Here is a 19,942-nt window from a genome sequence, read left to right on the forward strand (position 1 = left end):
TTGCTTGCTTTGGGATTAGTTTGCTGTTCTTTCTCCAGTTCTTCCAAGTGGACAGTTAATTCCTGCATTTTTGCCTTTTCTTCTTTTCTGATATAGGCATTTAGGGCAATAAATTTCCCTCTTAGCACTGCTTTTGCTGCATCCCATAAGTTTTGATATGTTGTGTTTTCATTTTCATTTGCCTCGAGGTATTTACTAATTTCTCTTGCAATTTCTTCTTTGACCCACTTGTTGTTTAAGAGTGTGTTGTTGAGCCTCCACTTATTTGTGAATTTTCTGGCATTCTGCCTATTATTGATTTCCAACTTCATTCCTTTATGATCCGAGAAAGTGTTGTGTATGATTTCAATCTTTTTAAATTTGTTAAGACTTGCTTTGTCACCCAGCATATGGTCTATCTTTGAGAATGATCCATGAGCACTTGAGAAAAAGGTGTATCCTGCTGTTGTGGGATGTAATGTCCTATAAATGTCTGTTAAGTCTAGCTCATTTATAGTAATATTCAGATTCTCTATTTCTTTGTTGATCCTCTGTCTAGATGTTCTGTCCATTGATGAGAGTGGGGAATTGAAGTCTCCAGCTATTATGGTATTTGTGTCTATTTCCCTTTTCAGTGTTTGCAGTGTATTCCTCACGTATTTTGGGGCATTCTGGTTCGGTGCGTAAATATTTATGATTGTTATGTCTTCTTGTTTAATTGTTCCTTTTATTAGTATATAGTGCCCTTCTTTGTCTCTTTTAACTGTTTTACATTTGAAGTCTAACTTGTTGGATATTAGTATAGCCACTCCTGCTCTTTTCTGGTTGTTATTTGCATGAAATATCTTTTCCCAACCTTTCACTTTCAACCTATGTTTATCTTTGGGTCTAAGATGTGTTTCCTGTAGACAGCATATAGAAGGATCCTGTTTTTTAATCCATTGTGCCATTCTATGTCTTTTGATTGGGGAATTCAGTCCATTAACATTTAGTGTTATTACTGTTTGGATAATATTTTCCTCTACCATTTTGCCTTTTGTATTATATATATCATATCTGACTTTCCTTCTTTCTACACTCTTCTCCATACCTCTCTCTTCTGTCTTTTCATTTCTGACTCTAGTGCTCCCTTTAGTATTTCTTGCAGAGCTGGTCTCTTGGTCACAAATTCTCTCAGTGACTTTTTGTCTGAGAATGTTTTAATTTCTCCCTCATTTTTGAAGGACAATTTTGCTGGATATAGGAGTCTTGGTTGGCAGTTTTTCTCTTTTAATAATGTAAATATATCATCCCACTGTCTTCTAGACTCCATGGTTGCTGCTGAGAAATCTACACATAGTCTTATTGGGTTTCCCTTGTATGTGATGGATTGTTTTTCTCTTGCTGCTTTCAAGATTCTCTCTTTCTCTGACCTCTGACATTCTAACTAGTAAGTGTCTTGGAGAACGCCTACTTGGGTCTAATCTCTTTGGGGTGTGCTGCACTTCTTGGATCTGTAATTTTAGGTCTTTCATAAGAGTTGGGAAATTTTCAGTGATAATTTCTTCCATTAGTTTTTCTCCTCCTTTTCCCTTCTCTTCTCCTTCTGGGACACCCACAACACATATAGTTGTGCGGTTCATATTGTCCTTGAGTTCCCTGATACCCTGTTCAAATTTTTCCATTCTTTTCCCGATAGTTTCTGTTTGTTTTTGGAATTCAGATGTTCCATCCTCCAAATCACTAATTCTATCTTCTGTCTCTTTGAGTCTATCATTGTAGGTATCCATTGTTTTTTCTATCTTTTCTACTTTGTCCTTCACTTCCATAAGTTCTGTGATTTGTTTTTTCAGTTTTTCTATTTCTTCTTTATGTTCAGCCCATGTCTTCTTCATGTCCTCCCTCAATTTATCGATTTCGTTTTTGAAGAGGTTTTCCATTTCTGTTCGTATATTCAGCATTAGTTGTCTCAGCTCCTGTATCTCATTTGAACTATTGGTTTGTTCCTTTGACTGGGCCATATTTTCAATTATTTGAGTGTGATCCGTTATCTTCTGTTGGCGTCTGCGCATTTAGACAGATTTCCCTGGGTATTGGATCCAAAAGTTTGGAAGATTTTTCTGTGAAATCTCTGGGTTCTGTTTTTCTTATCCTGCCCAGTAGGTGGCGCTCGTGGCACACGTTTGTCTGTGGGTCCCACCAGTAAAAGGTGCTGTGGGACCTTTAACTTTGGAAAACTCTCGCTGTCCGGGAGGTTCGCTAGCCGAAGAGGCTTGGAAGAGTGCGAGCTGGCCCGGGGTCCGAACGCGGGGAGGGTTGCTGGCCACCGCAGCCCAGGAAAGCGCCCGTCCGAATTTCCTAGTCGGTCCGGGGCGACAAGCGTGGCGGGAGGGCGCCAGCGGCAGCGGCCCGCCCGGGAGAGTGCACGTTCCCGGGGAGTCACGGGTTTGGAAGGGGCCTCCCCCACCCGTCACCGTTCTCCGCGGCCTGGGGAATTCCGATCCAATTCTCTCAGTTGGTCCGGAGGGCCGCGCGTGGTGTGGGCGCCAGCCGCCGCGGTTTCAGGGGACCACCTCTCCAATTCTCCCAGCTGGCCCAGGAAGGGGGAAGGGAGTGACTCCAGCCGCTTGCCGCCCCGCCCGGTGAAACCCGCGCGCCTCGGCGATCTCACCCGAGCGGCTTCTCTCAGCCAGCCAGCCCTTCCAGGATGGGGTACACTGTCTTTTTTATCTCTGTTGTGGCTTTGGGCGCTGTTCTGTATCGTTTCTACTCCCCTAGTAGCTGTCCTGGAGAAGAAACTAAGATCCGCGCGTCTTACTAAGCCGCCATCTTCTCCGGAAGTCTAGAGCATTTTCTTATACGTAGTTAGAAAACATGAATTGCCTAAAGCATTAATCATGCAACACCAATGCTGAATTAGCTTAAATTAAGCATCTGTGTTAATAAAAAGTTATCCAGAAAACACTAGAGATAATATCATTTACATTTACAGTTTACTGCATGCTAAATATTCTTTTAAGTACTTTATATATGTCATTTATCTTCACAGCAAGCCAATTTGTTAGCTACTATAATTATCCCTATTTTTCAGAAAGATGGAAACTGAAGTTCAGAGAGGTTAAGTAACTTGCCCAACATCACACAGCTAAAAGAAGTGACAGATCTGGGATTTAAGAAGTGTAGCTTCACTCTAGCATTTGCACTCTTAAGTACTACTCCATGTGGTCTCTCTCCCTCCCAGGATTATTATGATGTTTAAGTGCAAATAACACAGCAAAGGGCTAAACACTTGTCATTGTGCCTTAAAGTAATGAAACTGTTATCAATAACTCATCACATGTTGGCTTTGCCATTTTATCGCTTTCCCAGAATTATCTTTCTCAATGTGAATAAAATTTATAGATTTTAAGTATTTAGAAATTTTTTAAAGAATGTCAAGTAGCTAGGCTGAACAGTCATTCAAAAATGACATAAAATGAGGAAGACCAAAATATAAAGCGGGTAACAATCCAAAAATCAGATGTTCTCAAGGTCCACGGTGAAACTACACTTTATCCTATAGTAGCTTCAGGTAGAAACTTTCAGTGATTTTAAAGAAAAGTGCTTCCAAAGAATCTGCTTTTACAAGATTGAGAAATGACAAAATAAAACAATCCCTGGTGAGATCCTCATTTATGAAGCACACTGAATATCAGTCAGTAGTAACTTTCGTGGGATTTCGTGGCCTTGCATAGTAACACCCCCACAATCAGGCCCTTAGGACACAGATAGTCTTCTGTAAACCATCTTTCAGAAGTCCTGAAATGTTATACTAATTCCAACACCAGATAAGTCTCACAGTAGATCTTGCCCTTTTCAGAACAACCCTAATACTTAAAATCAACCAGATCAAAAGGACTGCAAAATAAACAAAAAAAAACGAACTAATCAAAGTCAGCCTTAAGTAGTGTAAAACCTTCTAAAATTCTTCACAAAATGAGCAGTGAGCTGGGAGTCTGATCTTTGGTCCCGCCAATTACCTTCACTCCCCTAGAGAATGGTTAACTTGTCCCTCTGTCCTGAGATTGCACCTGTAAAACTAAGAATTGGCATACAACTATTTGACAGACTTTCCTGAGCTAAAGTTCTAGGATCATTTGTGTTTATTGAGTTTGCTTACAATTTCCAAAGTTGATACCATTTAGTTTCAGCATCATGGACCATGAATCAGACAAATCCTAGCTCTGTTCTGGCAAGATGGGCAACCCTGAGCAAGTCATCTAAGTGCCTAGAGCCCTATATTTCCCCAGGATTGTGGTGAAAGCCAAACAAGTTAATAAGTGAAAGCACCTGCATGGCATGGCACATCCAGCAGAAAAGTGCTCTGTGTTAAGATTCCTTTTCCCATCTTCCCGTTCTACCTCGCAGGAGGAGGCACAGCCAGGGAGTATCTGGGAATCTTCCTAAAAACAGTGTGGCAGAATGGAGAGAGGCTGGCAGGAGTTTCAATTAAAATTCAGAACTGAAGAAAGTAGTAAACCAATGCAGTAAATTACTGCTGTGGAATTAATGCTCAGATAGAAGAAATAAAAGAAATTTATGGCCTTAATCAATCTCTTTATATTTATAATATATGTATAATGCCATCATCTGCTTTATTTACATGACTCTATCACCCTCCCAAACAATTCTCACTCATTTCCAGCAGTCCCTCTACCAGCAGCTGGCTGATTATTTAGGAGCCCCACTTCTCTCCCTATTCCTCTCAGTGGTTTTGCAGGACACGGGAGCAAGACAGTGGACACAGAATGGCCTGCAGGCTGCTGCTTCCCCTACACCTCAGGGGAACTCTCAGCCTTGTGCCTGCACACTCCTCTTTCCCTTTATCAAAACTCTCCACTGCCCCACCCCATCCCCACCTGCAATTAAGTATTTTATTGAAAGAGTACACCTAACATATTAACTGAATGATCTGAATTTGTTTCTTATGAATGAAGTAAAATAATGCTGCTGCTTAACTAGGAAGCCCAACTTTCAAAACTTTACTTAATTTGAAGACCTAAGAATTTTTCTTCCTATTACTGATGGTGACATTGGTTCACACTTCTGTTGACGTCTTTAGAATCCTACAATGAATCCAAAGGCAGTGGAATGGGACACGAGTCTAACTCCCCGGGAACCTAATAGTTCTCTGGGGCTTGTAAGTGGGCACTGCAGACTCAAGGACCTCAGAGAGTCTTAATCTAGATGCAAACGAGGCTGAAGAATGCCCAACAAAGCTCAAAAAGGAAGGTTCCTTCCCCCCAACCCTCCCTGGTTTTTCATATACCTTTATTCTAAAGAAGAAATAATCCACATATTTATCTGTCAGAAGGATGACACTAAGCAGAAACAGGATTTGGAAATGCTTAAGCATTTAAAAGAGAATAGACCCTGAAATCCGCAAAACAATCTCTTCATGCTGTTTTCTGGAGGAAGCTGTTCAAAACTGACTCTGATGAGAGTTTTGTTACCAGTTCAATTCTTTGGTACCAACCAAATCTTTTAAATTTAATTTAATTCTATGACTAATAATATACGTGAGCATATATACCTATAAATTTATACATATACATATATGCATGTGTAAATATATATTTTATAGATAGACATATAGATGATAGAAAGATAAATAAACAGAGAGAGAGAGATAATACTATCACACCTCTGTCACAAGTCTCTCACGTTGTATAGGGGTCTTTGTTAAGTCTTACATGGAATGAGGTCCTACAAAGAATTCCACATTAGGTGAACGGTTCTCAACAGGAGCAATTTTCCTCCCAGGGACATCTGACAATGTCTGGAAACATTTGGGTTGTCACAACTGGAGAGGGTGCTACTGGCATCTAGTAGAGACTAAGGACGGGGCTATACATTCTATAATGCACAGGACAACCCCCCACAACAAAGGATTGGCCCGCTCAAATATCAATAGTGCTGAGACTTAGAAACCCTGAAATGCATAACTACGTTCACTGGAAGCATCATTCAAAAAAGAATCCCACAACAGGAGCGTAGAGTCGGCCACTTTAAAGTCCATAGCAAGAGAGAGCACACTCTCCTGGCAGAGAGCCTGCCCTGACCAAGCCCTCTGCACCCTCTGAGTCTCCGCCCCAGCCCATAGTTGAGTTGATCAAATGAGGAAATGCACAGCCTCCCCAGGGAACATAATGACAGTGCAGAAAAGTTCCCTTTGTCCTTGTTCATCTGGAGCACATTCACATGGGATGCAAAGGTCACCGCTGAATTTAAATAACCCCCTGTGATAAATCTGCATGAGCCCAATTTGTTCTACTGGACTTGCTGGATTAAATGAACATAATTTAATGTTCTATAGGACAAGGCCTCCTTTCATGGCTGAAAGAAGGAGCGAGGGTGATTTACAGTTTCATACATTCTCATTCACTACATTATCTGCTTTGTGCCTGTACTTATGAATATCAACTCAACATCCAGCGGCTATTTCTACTCATCCAGGAGAATTTAGCTTTCTATTAGGAAGGGTCATGCCAACCAGAAAAAAACAAAACAAAACAAGGAATCAGAGGCTATAACAAGAGATTTCTATGTTCATTCTGTAGGAAAAGCATCAATATTTGCAGCCTTGTCCTTCACCCTGGTATTTTTTCTTTTTTGTCTCTGAATCTATTCATGAAGTGAGCTTTCCTTGTTTTTGAAGAAAAGGTAGTATTCTAAACCAATTACCATTAAACAGGGCTGTGAATAAATTTAAAGTTTAGTCTATTTAACATACCACATTATTTTTGAGCACCACCATCTTATCAGCTAACACTTTTTAAATAAAGATATACCAAAAACAAATAATGCTTGTTTATTTATTAAGGCAGGTCTCAATGAACTCCACTTAGTAACAAATTCTGCTTAATTCTACATATCTGGAAGTAATACAAGTGTATCCAAATATTATATTACTCAGATTTTCATTAACCACAAATCTTAGGAAGCAGTGATGGACAATGACAGAGACAGTATTTTCATTTGATCCACATAAGAAAACAGGAAGGAGACAAATGGAAAGAGGGGTTGATTTCGGGAGCAAGTGAGAGAGCACTTTGAAATCACAGTCAAGTCTCAAGACTCCAGCACTAAAAGGCAAGAGTGCATTGATAAATTGTTAAGTCCGCTACCTTGTACTCAGGTGTATCTCAGCACCTTGTTACCTCCCTCTTTTGTATCCTTTGGCTACTGAAGTTTAGAGCCTTGCTAACCAAGCTCCTGGGAATAACCTAAGCATCATCTGCAGGCTGAAGAAATTTGTTAGAAGTACAAATTACGAGGCACCCCACCAGGTATCTGCACTCTAACAAGCTTACCAGGTGTTTACAATCATGTTTAATCTCTCTTGGTTACCCCTCTTCCACTAACATTTACTAGCTATACTGTCTTATACCAAATATCAAATAGCAAGGTGCTGTTATTTGAAGTTGATTAAAAACTGAAGGATACTCAAAATTTTAATAAGCTGCCTCCTTCACATTTTAATAGGGAAAAACTGTCTAAATCCAAAGGAATCAATCATTATGCATACAATTTTTGGTACCCCTGCAGAAGGCACTTTTAAAGGATCTCTTCCACTCAAATCACCTGGGAGGTGCAGATGGAGGGGGTAGGCTAGTAAGTTTCCCAAGGCATAAGGCACATTTTAGCCAGGTTTATCCAAAGAAACAAAACTGAACTTCACCTCCACTCAAATTCAGGTGAAGATGCCAGTGAGCATAGTGTGGGCCAAAGCAAGACACAGCAACTGCAGAAAAAATTTAGGGAAGGCCAAGCCATGGGCAATCAGTTGTTGGAAAATCTGGACTAAGCAAGAATCACTTTCATTGATGCAGATTCTCAATGCATTGAATCCTGCTCCTTGATCTATGTTTAACAGAGGGAAAGGAAAGAATAAATGAATCTCTTGTATGTTTCCTAATGTAATTATTTTAAGCACTAAGCTTCTTAGAACGAAAATAAAGAGCCCAAGGATTTTTAAAATTGAAACATTTTCTAACCAAAACAAAAGAACAGAGATGTACGTATGTATTTGCTACTTCTGATATCTGATAACACTCAAGACATCTATGATTCTTTGGTTACATACCAAAGAGTATGGCAAAGCATCAAGGCCATTCAAGTGTTCCTTCCTCGAAAGAATTGCTAAGCAGTATACTCATGACTTACACAATTCTGATTCTAATGATCTAATACCTCTTAAACTGGCTCAAATAGCAGCGGGTGAGCTTTCAAAGTGTTCTGCCACACCTCCGGTAGTCTTGGCTTCTCAGCCTCTCCCTCTGCAGACTTACCCCATTCTTGAGGATCCACTTCAGGTCTGCGAAGCCCTCCTGCTCTCTCCAGGTAGCAATGACCTCCGTCCTGCTCCAATATACTAACCCTACTTACAGCTTATAGCCCACAAGACTAGCCCCTTTTTGACCTTATAAACTGCCTTGTACTATTGCTCATGTACATCATACGTGTGATGGACCTATCATTCTCATGAGAGTAAATTCCCTGAGCAAAGAAACTGTCATACTTCTACTCTATCAACTCTCAGACCTGATACCTGGGGTCTAGAATAGCACTGCTGTAGACAGTTGTGCACAATTACACTTGAAAAAACTGAACTGGTTTCAGTGTTACATACCAAAGAGTATGGCAAAGCATCAAGGCCATTCAAGTGTTCCTTCCTCGAAAGAATTGCTAAGCAGTATACTCATGACTTACACAAACATCTTTTCAGTGGGGAGTAGGGGGCAATAATAATAGTAGTTAACATTTATTAAATGCTGACCCTGTGCTAAGTGGTTTTTAAACTGCAGACATGGCTAAAATAAACATTCTGAGGCCCTAAACAAACTTCCCACCCCTGAATGTTGGCCCTCTGTGATCCGCAGTTCAGCCTGGCTGACCAATGAGTTGCCGACTTGGATTTCATTACAAGTGCTTCAAGGAAGAAAAGCTCCTGCTCATCCAAAGAGGCAAGTGAACAGCAGCCTGCTGGGTGCATTCTCTGACTACCAAGAACATGCATGCAAGAAAGCTACATTTGACTTACTTCAACTGCTCAACCTGGTATTAATCAAGGATTCTTTCTGTATAGGCCAGAAAAGACCTCACAGGATTACAGCTTTTGTTTTTCTTCTTAAGCCACAGGAATTACTGAGAAGGTCCACAGACTACTGAGTGATAGAAAAAACCAAAATGGCTCCTTGTGTAGAGAACGGAGTGTTCACTACAGAAAGTGTTCCACCCTTCTGGGTTAGGGACATCAGCTATCTGCTGCAAGCTGTGGACCATAAATATTGATATTATTTGAGTGTTTGCATTAATCATTTAAATCTCTATCATGTAGCATGTTCTCCTAAAAAAGCAAAACCAAACTCTATGAACAGAGGAAGGAATGAAAGGTCGGTTTATTAGAGTCAACATCCAGTTGAAAAGTCTAAAGCATAAATCTTTCCTAAAATACATTGGTTAGGTACACCGCTCACTTTACTACTGAAAAATGTTACATTGATGTAAATATTTTAGACAAATTTCTTGAGAGAGAAAAGATGAAATGCTAAAAATTGAGAGTGCTGCTCGAGTTGGTTGGGTTGGCTGAAGGTGGCTCCATAGGCAGCACAACACTTAGGAGAAACAAGCCAAACAAGAGGAACTCCCCCAAGCTTGTGGTTCCGTGAACCTCGACAGAAACAGGCATAGTGATAGCATAATTCTCACAGAATTCCCAACAGCATTCTAATGCATCATGACATTCAGTCTTCACGACCAACCCCTGTGAATTAAATAAGCTCACACTCGAAATCAGAGTTAAACAATAAGGATGGGGTTCCAACTTTTAATGCAGGCTTTCCACGTGCCAGGAACTGTGCTAAGCTTTTCCCATGAGGACTCCTATATTCCTTGCAACAATCCTTACCAACTGAATATTAACGTTCAGAAAGGTTCAATAAATTGCCCAAACTCACAAGGCTGGTGGGGCAAAGACATTATAATTTTGTCTATGTTTTCCCTCCTATGGTCTATGGTGTTTCCTAATCAGGAAGCAGCAGATCAAGGATTTGACAATGTCACCACCCCCCTAGGAAACCCTCCTTCATTACTCTCCTCAACTCAAGTCTAGTGATACTGCCCTACCATAATCATCAATTATTGCACTCTTTTCCTATATAATAAGTTCTTGTTAGTCTGTTAATTCCACACAACTTTGTGTACCTGAAAGGCTGGTAACATATCTAAAACTTATATCCCTATTTATTAGCTCTTTGCTTGGAAACTGGTCAATGCAATAAACACTGGAGAAGTGAATAAGCAGATAAATAAAATTCAGTCTTTTATAGTAATATGTCTGATAATTTCAAAGTACCATACACTTTAAAACAATTAGAAAAGCTAAACTAAAAATATCATTCCAGGCACAAATGATTTTAAGATGTGACAAGGACAAATAAATTATGAATTGAGTGAAACTTTCATTATGCAATTTAGATAATATAGGGTGCTTTTGGAAAATTCACATGAAAATTTCTGAGAGTGTCATAAAACACAATTTTAGTTACACGAGTCTACATGTTCGTTTCTACACATAATGTGTACTGTAAATTCTTCACATCCTCAATTCTTGCCTATGACATTTATTCTGGAAGGAGAGATCAGTTTAAACTGCCCTTTTGCAGTGTCTTTTAACCTACAAAAGGAGTAACTCAAATAGCAATGGGATTAAGATAGGAGATGTAGAATCTGGGGTTTTGTTCTCAGACTTCACTGGGGCTATGCAAGATTCCCTCAACCTCCCCTTCCCCCTCTCCCTCTCTCTACTTTGTAAAGTGTCTGAATCCTTTTCTCAGTCTCTGCATTCCATGGAGTTCTTTGCTATAAAGAGAAAGTGAGTCAAGAGGGTTTCCCAGTGAAGCTTAGAGGTTCCTCAGGCACATGGGAGTTCCCCCATTAAAAGGGACTCTGAAAGGTTGGGCTGAGCGCCAAAGATCTGAGTCCCCTCCTTCACAGTCAAGCAGGCCTAAACACTGATAGCTGAACATGACCCCTTGTCTTATAATGAAACACAGGTCAAATCCTGATTCAAGAGTCAGAATGTAAATGTATGCTTAACAGAATGACTGACCCAGTCATAATGAGAGAAAATAGTTCTTTTTTTTTTTAATAAAGTGCTTAAATTCAGTTTTATGTTTCTACTTTGGCAATACAAACAGATGAAATAACTACCAACTATATCAATAGTTCGTTAGGAAAGCAGAATGTGTCCACACCAACATATGTCAATCAAATCATAACTTTTGACCAATATCAACTCACTTGCTAGAGTGAAATATCAATAGTATCTTTTTTTAAATTTTAATTTATTCTAAGCTTCAATTGATGAAAACCTTATCTACCACAATTCTCACTTGAGTGTTTTACCCCCTTGTTCAGATCCAAAAGGAAAAGGTAAATCACAAGAAAAAAATGAATCTCTGAAATATACTCTAAAAGCATTTTCCAGTGTACATACTTTTCTCCAACTGCATTCAACCAACCATCAAACCTTCTACTCATCCTTAGGCCTTTCAGCTACTTACTCGACAAAGAAGATTTTCATTCCACTCTCTAGAAACTTTTTGAACAACACCAGAAAATAATGTTGCACATATTTTATGTAAATATGGAGACATTGGAAGTTTATCTGAATATTGACACTCATTTAGTGGGTAATACAGTGATCACAAAAAATCTGAGGTTTAATGTTAAGGTTTTACAAAGATCATTTTATTGCAATTTGGACTAAGGCCAAACAAAGGAGAAGTTCCTAGAAGCAGAGGAGTTACAATAAAACCCAGCACAGACCAGGTCATTCTCTCCAAAGAAAGTGAGGAAGAAGTTGACACTCTGAGCGGCCAGGGAATTATTTTCTTGTTATGAGTAAGGTAAATCTAACACTAACTCTGAGCTTTCTGTGAAAGCCTCTGATTTCTATTAGATCACTTCACCTCAACATCAGCTGAAATTAAAATACACTGAACAGACAGAAGAAAAGTGCCGCTTTTCAGAAAACTACCCACAGATAGGAAGATGCTGTTTTCTAGACATTCAAATGAACAAATTGGTATAACAAGTGTCTGGCTGATGAATTCAAAAGGTGGGCCACCAACTAAAAATAGTCATGAGCAATCCCTTACCTGTTTTGACATTGATGGTAAAAAAATTCTGAGGATTCCCACTTGTAATCCTGTATGTCAGTTTTTCATTGGAACTAGAGTCGGGATCCTCAGCCTGGATTTGAATGACAGATACATCCTTGGGAGAGTTTTCCATGACAACAGGATAATAAATAGGTTCTGAGGTCAGTGGAGCATTGTCATTCACATCTTCAATTTCAATGTAGACCTCAAGAGTGGAATAGAGTGGAACAACACCCCGATCTGTGGCATACACTGTCAGCCAGTATGAACCCGTTGTCTCTCGATCAAGAATGTCTGCGGTAGTGATGACCCCTAGGAGAAAACAGAGAGTATAATTGCTACAGCAGAAATGAAAGACATTTCATAAATAATCCCAAATTCAGGAGGGCTGCACTACATATCTTGGCATATACAAAAAAAAAAAATCCATATTATAAGATTAAGAGTAAGAAGTCACTTTTTAATGATAAAATGATTTTCTGCAGGATGTTGAATTTTACCATTTGTGAAAGTATGAGCATAATCACAAATAATTTACTTTGACTTTGCGAGATAGACCTGTGTTAACACAAATACAGACACGTACATAGACACATACACACACTCACTGAAAAGATAATATGGAGCAGTGGGAGAGAGTGGGTTAGGGATCAAAACATTTCCCAAGTTGCATAGGAAATCAGTGCAAGATCAGGTCAGTACGTCCATTGGATCTGATAATGTGCTGATTTCCTATGCAAGAAAGAACCCTTCTAGGATGAATTGTTGTATCTGTTCACTCACAAGAACCAACAAGTCCTTTCCAATGTTCTTTTTGCCTGTTACGGTGCAAAACATTTTGCACACAAAGATGGAAGCCTTTTTCATACTGTTCGCCTGAAAATCAAATGTCACAGTTATTCCACAACAATCACAGAAGCAGCCATACCAGCACACTTTCTGAATGCGGTCAATCCCCTTCAAGAAGTCTACTAAGGGCTCTAAATAAACTCTGAGCTGCTCTGAGAGATGCTGATGGACAATTCTTTTAAATTAGGAACAGAAAAATGCCCAATCTACTCTCTCCTACCTTTCCCATTTTGTGGCTGAAACAAGTGCCAATCATGAAATCCGATGTCTGCCAGAAACGCCAAAGAGAAGACACTCTGCTTTAGGACGTATTTACAGCCCTTACCCAGATCACCAGCCAGAACCAGAGTCAATGGACCCATGGGAGAGGAACATCAGGTCTCAGGTTATAAGAACTCTTTTTAACCTCTTGTCAGGATATTTATAGAAGGTGTGGCGTTTATGTAAATCTGTATTCCCTAAAAGAGATGCAAGGAAGGAGGCAAGAAACATTTCCCCAATTCTGCACTGAATCATCTACCCTCTGTATTCCTGTTGGGCTTTTGACTGAATTAGGCATGTAATCTGGTCTATTGACCATACGTAAGCAAATTGCCAAGTATAGCAAGGGACATGTGTCCAAAAAGAATTAGTCTGGAACACTCAAAGTTGCCTAAAACTCACAAAAGCTAAAATGTTCTAGTGGAGATAACGCAATTGATGTTGAAGTTTTGGCGTCAACAGATTATACTTCCAAAATTATTCAACAAAGAATCTGGCACAACATGATCCACAGGAAAAAGAACCTTAAATATTCTCACTGGAAATATGCAAAGCATAATGGTTTCCTATACAGTCATAAAGTCAGCATACAAATGCTAATATGGTACTAGAAGAGTAGATACCAGATAACTAGAAAATAAAATAAGGAACAGTAAAACATAATTATTCTAAGCACAGTGCTGTGTGCTAACAGACTGAATAATATGCAGCCTTATAATATGGGATGAGACAGGGTAGAAAGCTGACATAACATTGAATTCCAGAGAGAGCTCCAAGGGCTGGAGATCTGGCCAGATATTAGTATCTCCCCAAGTATGGAACATTCACTGCAGCAGATGTGAGCCGCCACATAGATATGGGTGATGTTATGCCCAGGGGGAATCAGAGCTCTTCTGGTCAGATTATACTTCTACTAAATCAAAGAATGAAGGGCAGGGAATCAAGCAGTCTCTGGAATGGAGTGAAAGGGTAGGGTGGCATGAACTGGGTTTTTAGGTTGCAAAAATTTGCACTTAAAAAATAGAGATAAATGAGGGAGAGGCTTTATCTTCGAGGATCTCATAGTCTTACTAAGAAGAGAGACCTGTGAAGAGGGGATGCCTACCAGCCAGAGCCAGAAGGACTCGGTCTCATATGGTTTAGACTGTTATAGTGGGAAGAGCAAAGACTGTACAGCCAGCAGAAAATGGGAGGGAAGGGAATATCATTTACTGAACATCTGTAATATGCTATTATAGGGGACACAGATTCCCTATAATGGAAATTTTATCTCTCTTACAGATGAGGCCACCAAGTCTCAAACAGGAGTAGGTAACTCGACCATGGTCCTGTGGCTAATTTTAGAGGAACCCAGGTCTGCCTGCCTCTAATGCTCTTGTTTCAAATCCAGACTACATTACTTACTGTTTGACCATGGAAAAAATTCAATCCAAGCAAACTTAATTTTACTACCTATCTATCTTTATGATCATTACATGCATGCCAAGAGCTTGGAAAAATGCTTGCAATATAGTAGATGCTACATACATGTTAAATTAATGTGAATCTGAAGACCAAGTAACAAACGCCTTATAAACAGCAACCACACTCAAAATCAAGGGACAATCTGAGAGGTAAGAAGTTTGGGATGAACTATCATGTTTGGTCATGTGGCATTCTTGCATAGTGTTTGTGACTTGCCCATTATATATATCTTTTCATAAAAGTACCTGACCTGTTAGGGGAACAACAAAGTAACAAACAACAAATAAAAGAAATAATAATAAAAAGAGGCCAAGCAAGCCTTGTTTGTCCTTGTTGGCTATCTGCCACATGGTGCACACACACACACACACACACACACACACACACACACACACACACACACACACACACAGGTTTGCAGGCACAAAATCACTTTGTGATCACTAGAAGTCACTGAATTGTTTTTTATTCCACCTGTTAAATCTGAAGACGGTGTATCACAGGCTTTGGATAGTAAAGGACTTTCAAAAGACCTTGGATGAAAGGCAACCATTAGTGCAAAATGAACTATATGGATGGAATTTTACTCTACAGTTGAATGAAGGATCAGACAGGTTCCCTCGAAATTAGAATTATCTCTCATTAAAATAAGTCCACGGCTATATTTGCTCATTTACTAGATGTGCGGATGCATATCTTGGAAGAATGTGCAGGTGTCCATTTCATATACAAAAATTTGAGGACAAAATGAAAAAAATTATTTTGAAATAGTGTTAATTATTATAAGGTTCATCCAAGCCCCCATATTAACCATAGTAAAACAAGCAAGGTCCAACAATATAACACACCCTTGCTTCTTTCAATGCTATAACAGCTAATGATGATTTTCATGGTCAAAACTAAAAATACAAACACACATGACCTTTCCTATCAAAGACTCACTTTTGAGGTTGGCCAAGGATTTCCAAAATCATGTTCTGGGTCCTTAGCTTTGTGACAACCACCAACATTATCACTACACCCAGTACCATTTAGTTGTGGGTCCAGCAATATGATAGCAGCAATCTGTCCACTAAATTTTTTGTATCGAGGTATAATTGGCAATAAATTGCACACATTTAAAGTAAATAATTTGGTAACTTTTGACACCCATGAAGTCACCATCACCATCAAGAGAATGACCACATCCATTACCCAGAAGTCTTCTCTGCCCATTTCTAATCCTTCCCTCCCACTTTTTTCTTCCTGCAAGTAATTGCAAGCTAGCTTTCTGTCACTATAGACTAATTTAGATTGATCAAAAAGTTTATGAAATGAAATCACACAGAATATACTTTTTTGTTTGGCTCCTTTCACTCCTCATAAATACTTTGAGATCCATCAATGTTGTTGCATATAGAGCAATACTTAATCTCTTTTTATTTCTGTGTAGTATTCTATTATATGATATACACACTTTTTTTTTAAGCCATTCACTTGTTGGAGGACATCTGGCCTGTTATCAGGTTTGGATTATTACAAATAAAGCTGCTAAGAACATTTATGTACAAGTTTTGTAAACACAATATTTTAATTTCTCTTGAGTAATTACCAAGTAGTAGAATGGCAAGATCACATGGTAGATGTATATTTACCTTTTAAAGAAAATGACAAACTATTTTCCAAATAGTTTGCAACATTTTATATTCCCACTAGCAGTAAAAGTGGAGAGTTCAAGTTTTGCCACATTTTTACCAATGCTTTGTATGGTCAATCTTCTTAATTATAGATATCCTCATGGGTATGTAAGGATATTTCCTGTAGGTTTAACTCACGTTTTTCTAATGATATGGAACATTTTTTAAATTCTTATTTACCTTTGGTTGTGTTCAAATGGGTGTTTACCCATTTTTAAAATTGGATTGTTTGTTTTCCTATTATTGAGTTTTGAGAGTTTTTTATATCCTGGATAAAGGTCCTTTATCAGATACATATTTTGAAAATATTTTCCCTCACTCTGTCTTGTCTTTTCACTCTCTTAACAGCATCTTTGAAGATGACAAATTTGTAATTTTGATGATACCCAATTTCACAATGTTTCTTCTATGGATCATGATTTTGGTGTTGTATCTAAACAATCTTTGCCTAAAACAAGGCCACAAGATTTTCTGCTATGTTTTATTCTAAAAGTCTAAAAGTCTTAAGTTTTATATTTAGCGCTATGATCCATTCTGAGTTAATTCTTCAACATGGTCCAATTGTCGAAAAGACTATCTATCCTTTCTCCACTGAACTGCTTTTGCATCTCTGTAAAAAAATCAATTGACCATAAGTGTTTGGGTCTATTCCTGGACTGCCCATTTTGTTACACTGATCTATTTGTCTACTTTATGCTAATATCATACTGTCTTAATTACTGCACCTCTAGAAGTCTTGAAACTAGGAAGTGTAAGACCTCCAGCTTTGCTCTTCTTCTTGAAAGTTGCCTAGGCTTTTCCACATTTTTTTCCATATGAAGTTTAGAATCACTTAAGACCCATTTAAGTTTAAAAAATACTACTAAGACTTAGACTGGGCTTTTATTAACTCTATAGATCAATTTGGAAAAAAATAACATCTAAGAAATTTGAGTCTATTGATCCATGAAAATGATTCATCTTCATTTATTTATGTATTCTTTTATTTTTCTAAGCAACACCTTATAGTTTTCAGTATACAGATCTTGCACAGCTTTTGTCAAATTTATCATTAAGCATTTCATACTCATAAGTCCTAGCTATTCATTAACTTTAATAATTCAACATTTTCATATTTTGAAGTTTTGATAAATGATATGATTAATTTCAATTTGAATTGTTTCTTTTTATTATATAAAATATAGTTGATGTATGTACATCAATCTTACACACTTTAATCTTATATCCTACAACTTTATTAAACTCACCTACTGGTTTTAATAGATTTTTTATGAATTCCATAGGTGATGGAAATGGAAACAAATGCAAATGGAGACAGTTTTACAACCACCATCATCATCACCATCACCACTACACCATCATTATTTAGTCATTGTATGCCTGGCACTATGATAGGTACAATCCACACAACCTTTATTAAATTTTTGGAATCCTAATTATGTAGCAAACAAGTATTAATGCTAAGCATTCATAAAGTAGTTACTATTATTATTCCCTTTTTATAGATAATGAAATAGAGATTTAGGTTAAATAACTTGCCACTGATGACTCAGCCAGTATGTAGAAGAGCCAATTCTCAAATTCTGGTCTGTGAAACTACAGATCAGTTGTTCACCTGAACACTGAATTGCTTTCTTAATCCACTTCCCTTTAAAACCCACAGAGGATTTCAGGTCCAAAGACATATTTGTGTGTTTGTTGCTTTCTTTTGATGGAGAAGCATCGTTAATTGAGCAAAACTTTTTCAGTTAATATTATACTTTCCTTTCTGGGGTTCTCCATATTGACTTTGTAGAAGTCATAAAAATGTAACTTCTAAGTATATTTTGTGAGATATTAAGTTCAGGTATCAACTTTGATGGCTTATGGTGAACAATTGCTTTCAGTCAAGCTAGCAACTGGCTGGATTTACTGTGAGGATAGCTCCTGGATTTAAATCATTCGTCAACAAAGAGATTTGCGGTTTGGCCCAACCGCTAAACTATCGGGGACCCTCTACTCCTCAGCTTCTCACTGCTTGCTAGACTACGCTGCCGCACGCAGAAAAGGGGCTCAAGCCGGGGGTCTGGGTCCAAGGGGCGCGCGCAGGAGGCCTCGCTGCGGGTCTAAAGGACTGGAGGCCGAGTCAATTAAGGCATGAAGCGAGGTAGCTTTATTGTTGGTAGACTCTTATGCCAGGGCCGCCAGTAGCTAAAGACCACGAGGCTAGACGAGCCCTGGATTATATACAGTTTGAGGAGAGGCGGAGTTAGGGTGTGGCCTCCAGGGGAGGGTAGCCAATCACACAGGGAGGACGGATGAGTGACTGTGACCATAGAGATGCTGTTCCTGAGTGTACCCGTAGCAGAGGATGTTGGGTAGGTGGAGGACTAAGGAGAAGGCCAATAGGGTTAGAGACAAGGCTGCATCATCACTAGTCGCTGGTGAGGCCTGTAATTTAGAGGTCTAGAAGAACCGGACATGCCAAAATGGCGAGGGAGGGAGAGAAAGAGACTAAGCCACCAGGCCAAGAATAAAATTATGCCACAGAGATTGCCTTCAGCATCAGAAGTCTTATGTAATCAGTCCAAGGCTTTAAAGAAGAATTTGTGACTCCAGCAGTCAGAAGAGAGAATTTCCATCTCTACTTCAGCCAGCCAGTTTCTCCTAGGGAATCATTGAAACTTTCATTGGAGTTCTCAACTTGAGGACTCCCTGAAGGAATTCAGATTTACCAATCCCCTCAGTCCAGTGAGCTAATTCCCAGAATAAATATCTCTACACAGGTGTATGTATGTACGTATTTTTACCATTTTTGTCTTTTATACTGCCCAGAAAGAATGTTTACTGCGTGGTGATCATGTAGGCAAAATAATACTCTCATATACTGTTGCCATTAAGGAAAAAAAAGTAAAAAGGAAAAGCCTTTCACCTAAATATAGAGGATGAAATGTATTTACTTTTAATCCACAAAATTCAGAGTAATAAATCTCTTAATATTTACATATATATCCTGTGGGTTTTGTTTCTCTGGAGAACCCTGACTAATTCATCTTGGTGTGTTCTTATGCGATAAAAAAATAAATAAAAACAAAAACACCACAGCAGACTGATTTTATGCAAAAAAAAATCCTTTGACTTATAAAAATAGAATATAATTACCTAGAATATATGTTGATCCACAACCTGACAAAGTCCAAGAATATACATTTCAAAAAAAGGACTCTACTTTCATCTACCTGTGATTAGAAAGTAAGTTCTATAAGAGCAAAGTCTGCCTGTTTGAATAGCGGTTGTAGTCCTCACTGCCCCAAAAATACGTGGCACAAAGTAGGAACTCAATTTCACCGAATCGGCAGAGAAGAGTTTACATCACGTAAGGGGAAAGTCCGCCTTACTCACCTGACCTGGAAGGGACTTCAAAGAACACTGGGCTCAACCAGTTACCCAGAGAAAGTACCCCCACCCCACATCTTCAACCAGCACCCAGACTCAGCACTGAGTCAGGTGACAGGGTACTCACTACTTAGTAGGCAGTTTTAAATAACA

The 19,942-nt window shown here is 38.8% G+C and overlaps 1 protein-coding gene across 8 annotated transcripts in view; it reads right to left on the reverse strand.

The window, feature by feature from the left end:
• The window catches only part of FAT3 (FAT atypical cadherin 3), a 655,772-nt gene that overhangs the window by 355,421 nt on the left and 280,409 nt on the right, over positions 1-19,942 (reverse strand). For all 8 annotated transcript variants that reach the window (XM_077113295.1, XM_077113294.1, XM_077113296.1 and 5 more), the window contains exon 3: positions 12,162-12,476. In XM_077113295.1, coding sequence (XP_076969410.1) covers positions 12,162-12,476 — 315 coding nt within the window. The remainder of the gene's footprint in view (positions 1-12,161; positions 12,477-19,942) is intronic.

The sequence above is a fragment of the Tamandua tetradactyla genome, chromosome 8 (genome assembly GCF_023851605.1).
Source record: "Tamandua tetradactyla isolate mTamTet1 chromosome 8, mTamTet1.pri, whole genome shotgun sequence".
In the NCBI taxonomy this organism is placed as follows: Eukaryota; Metazoa; Chordata; class Mammalia; order Pilosa; family Myrmecophagidae; genus Tamandua; species Tamandua tetradactyla.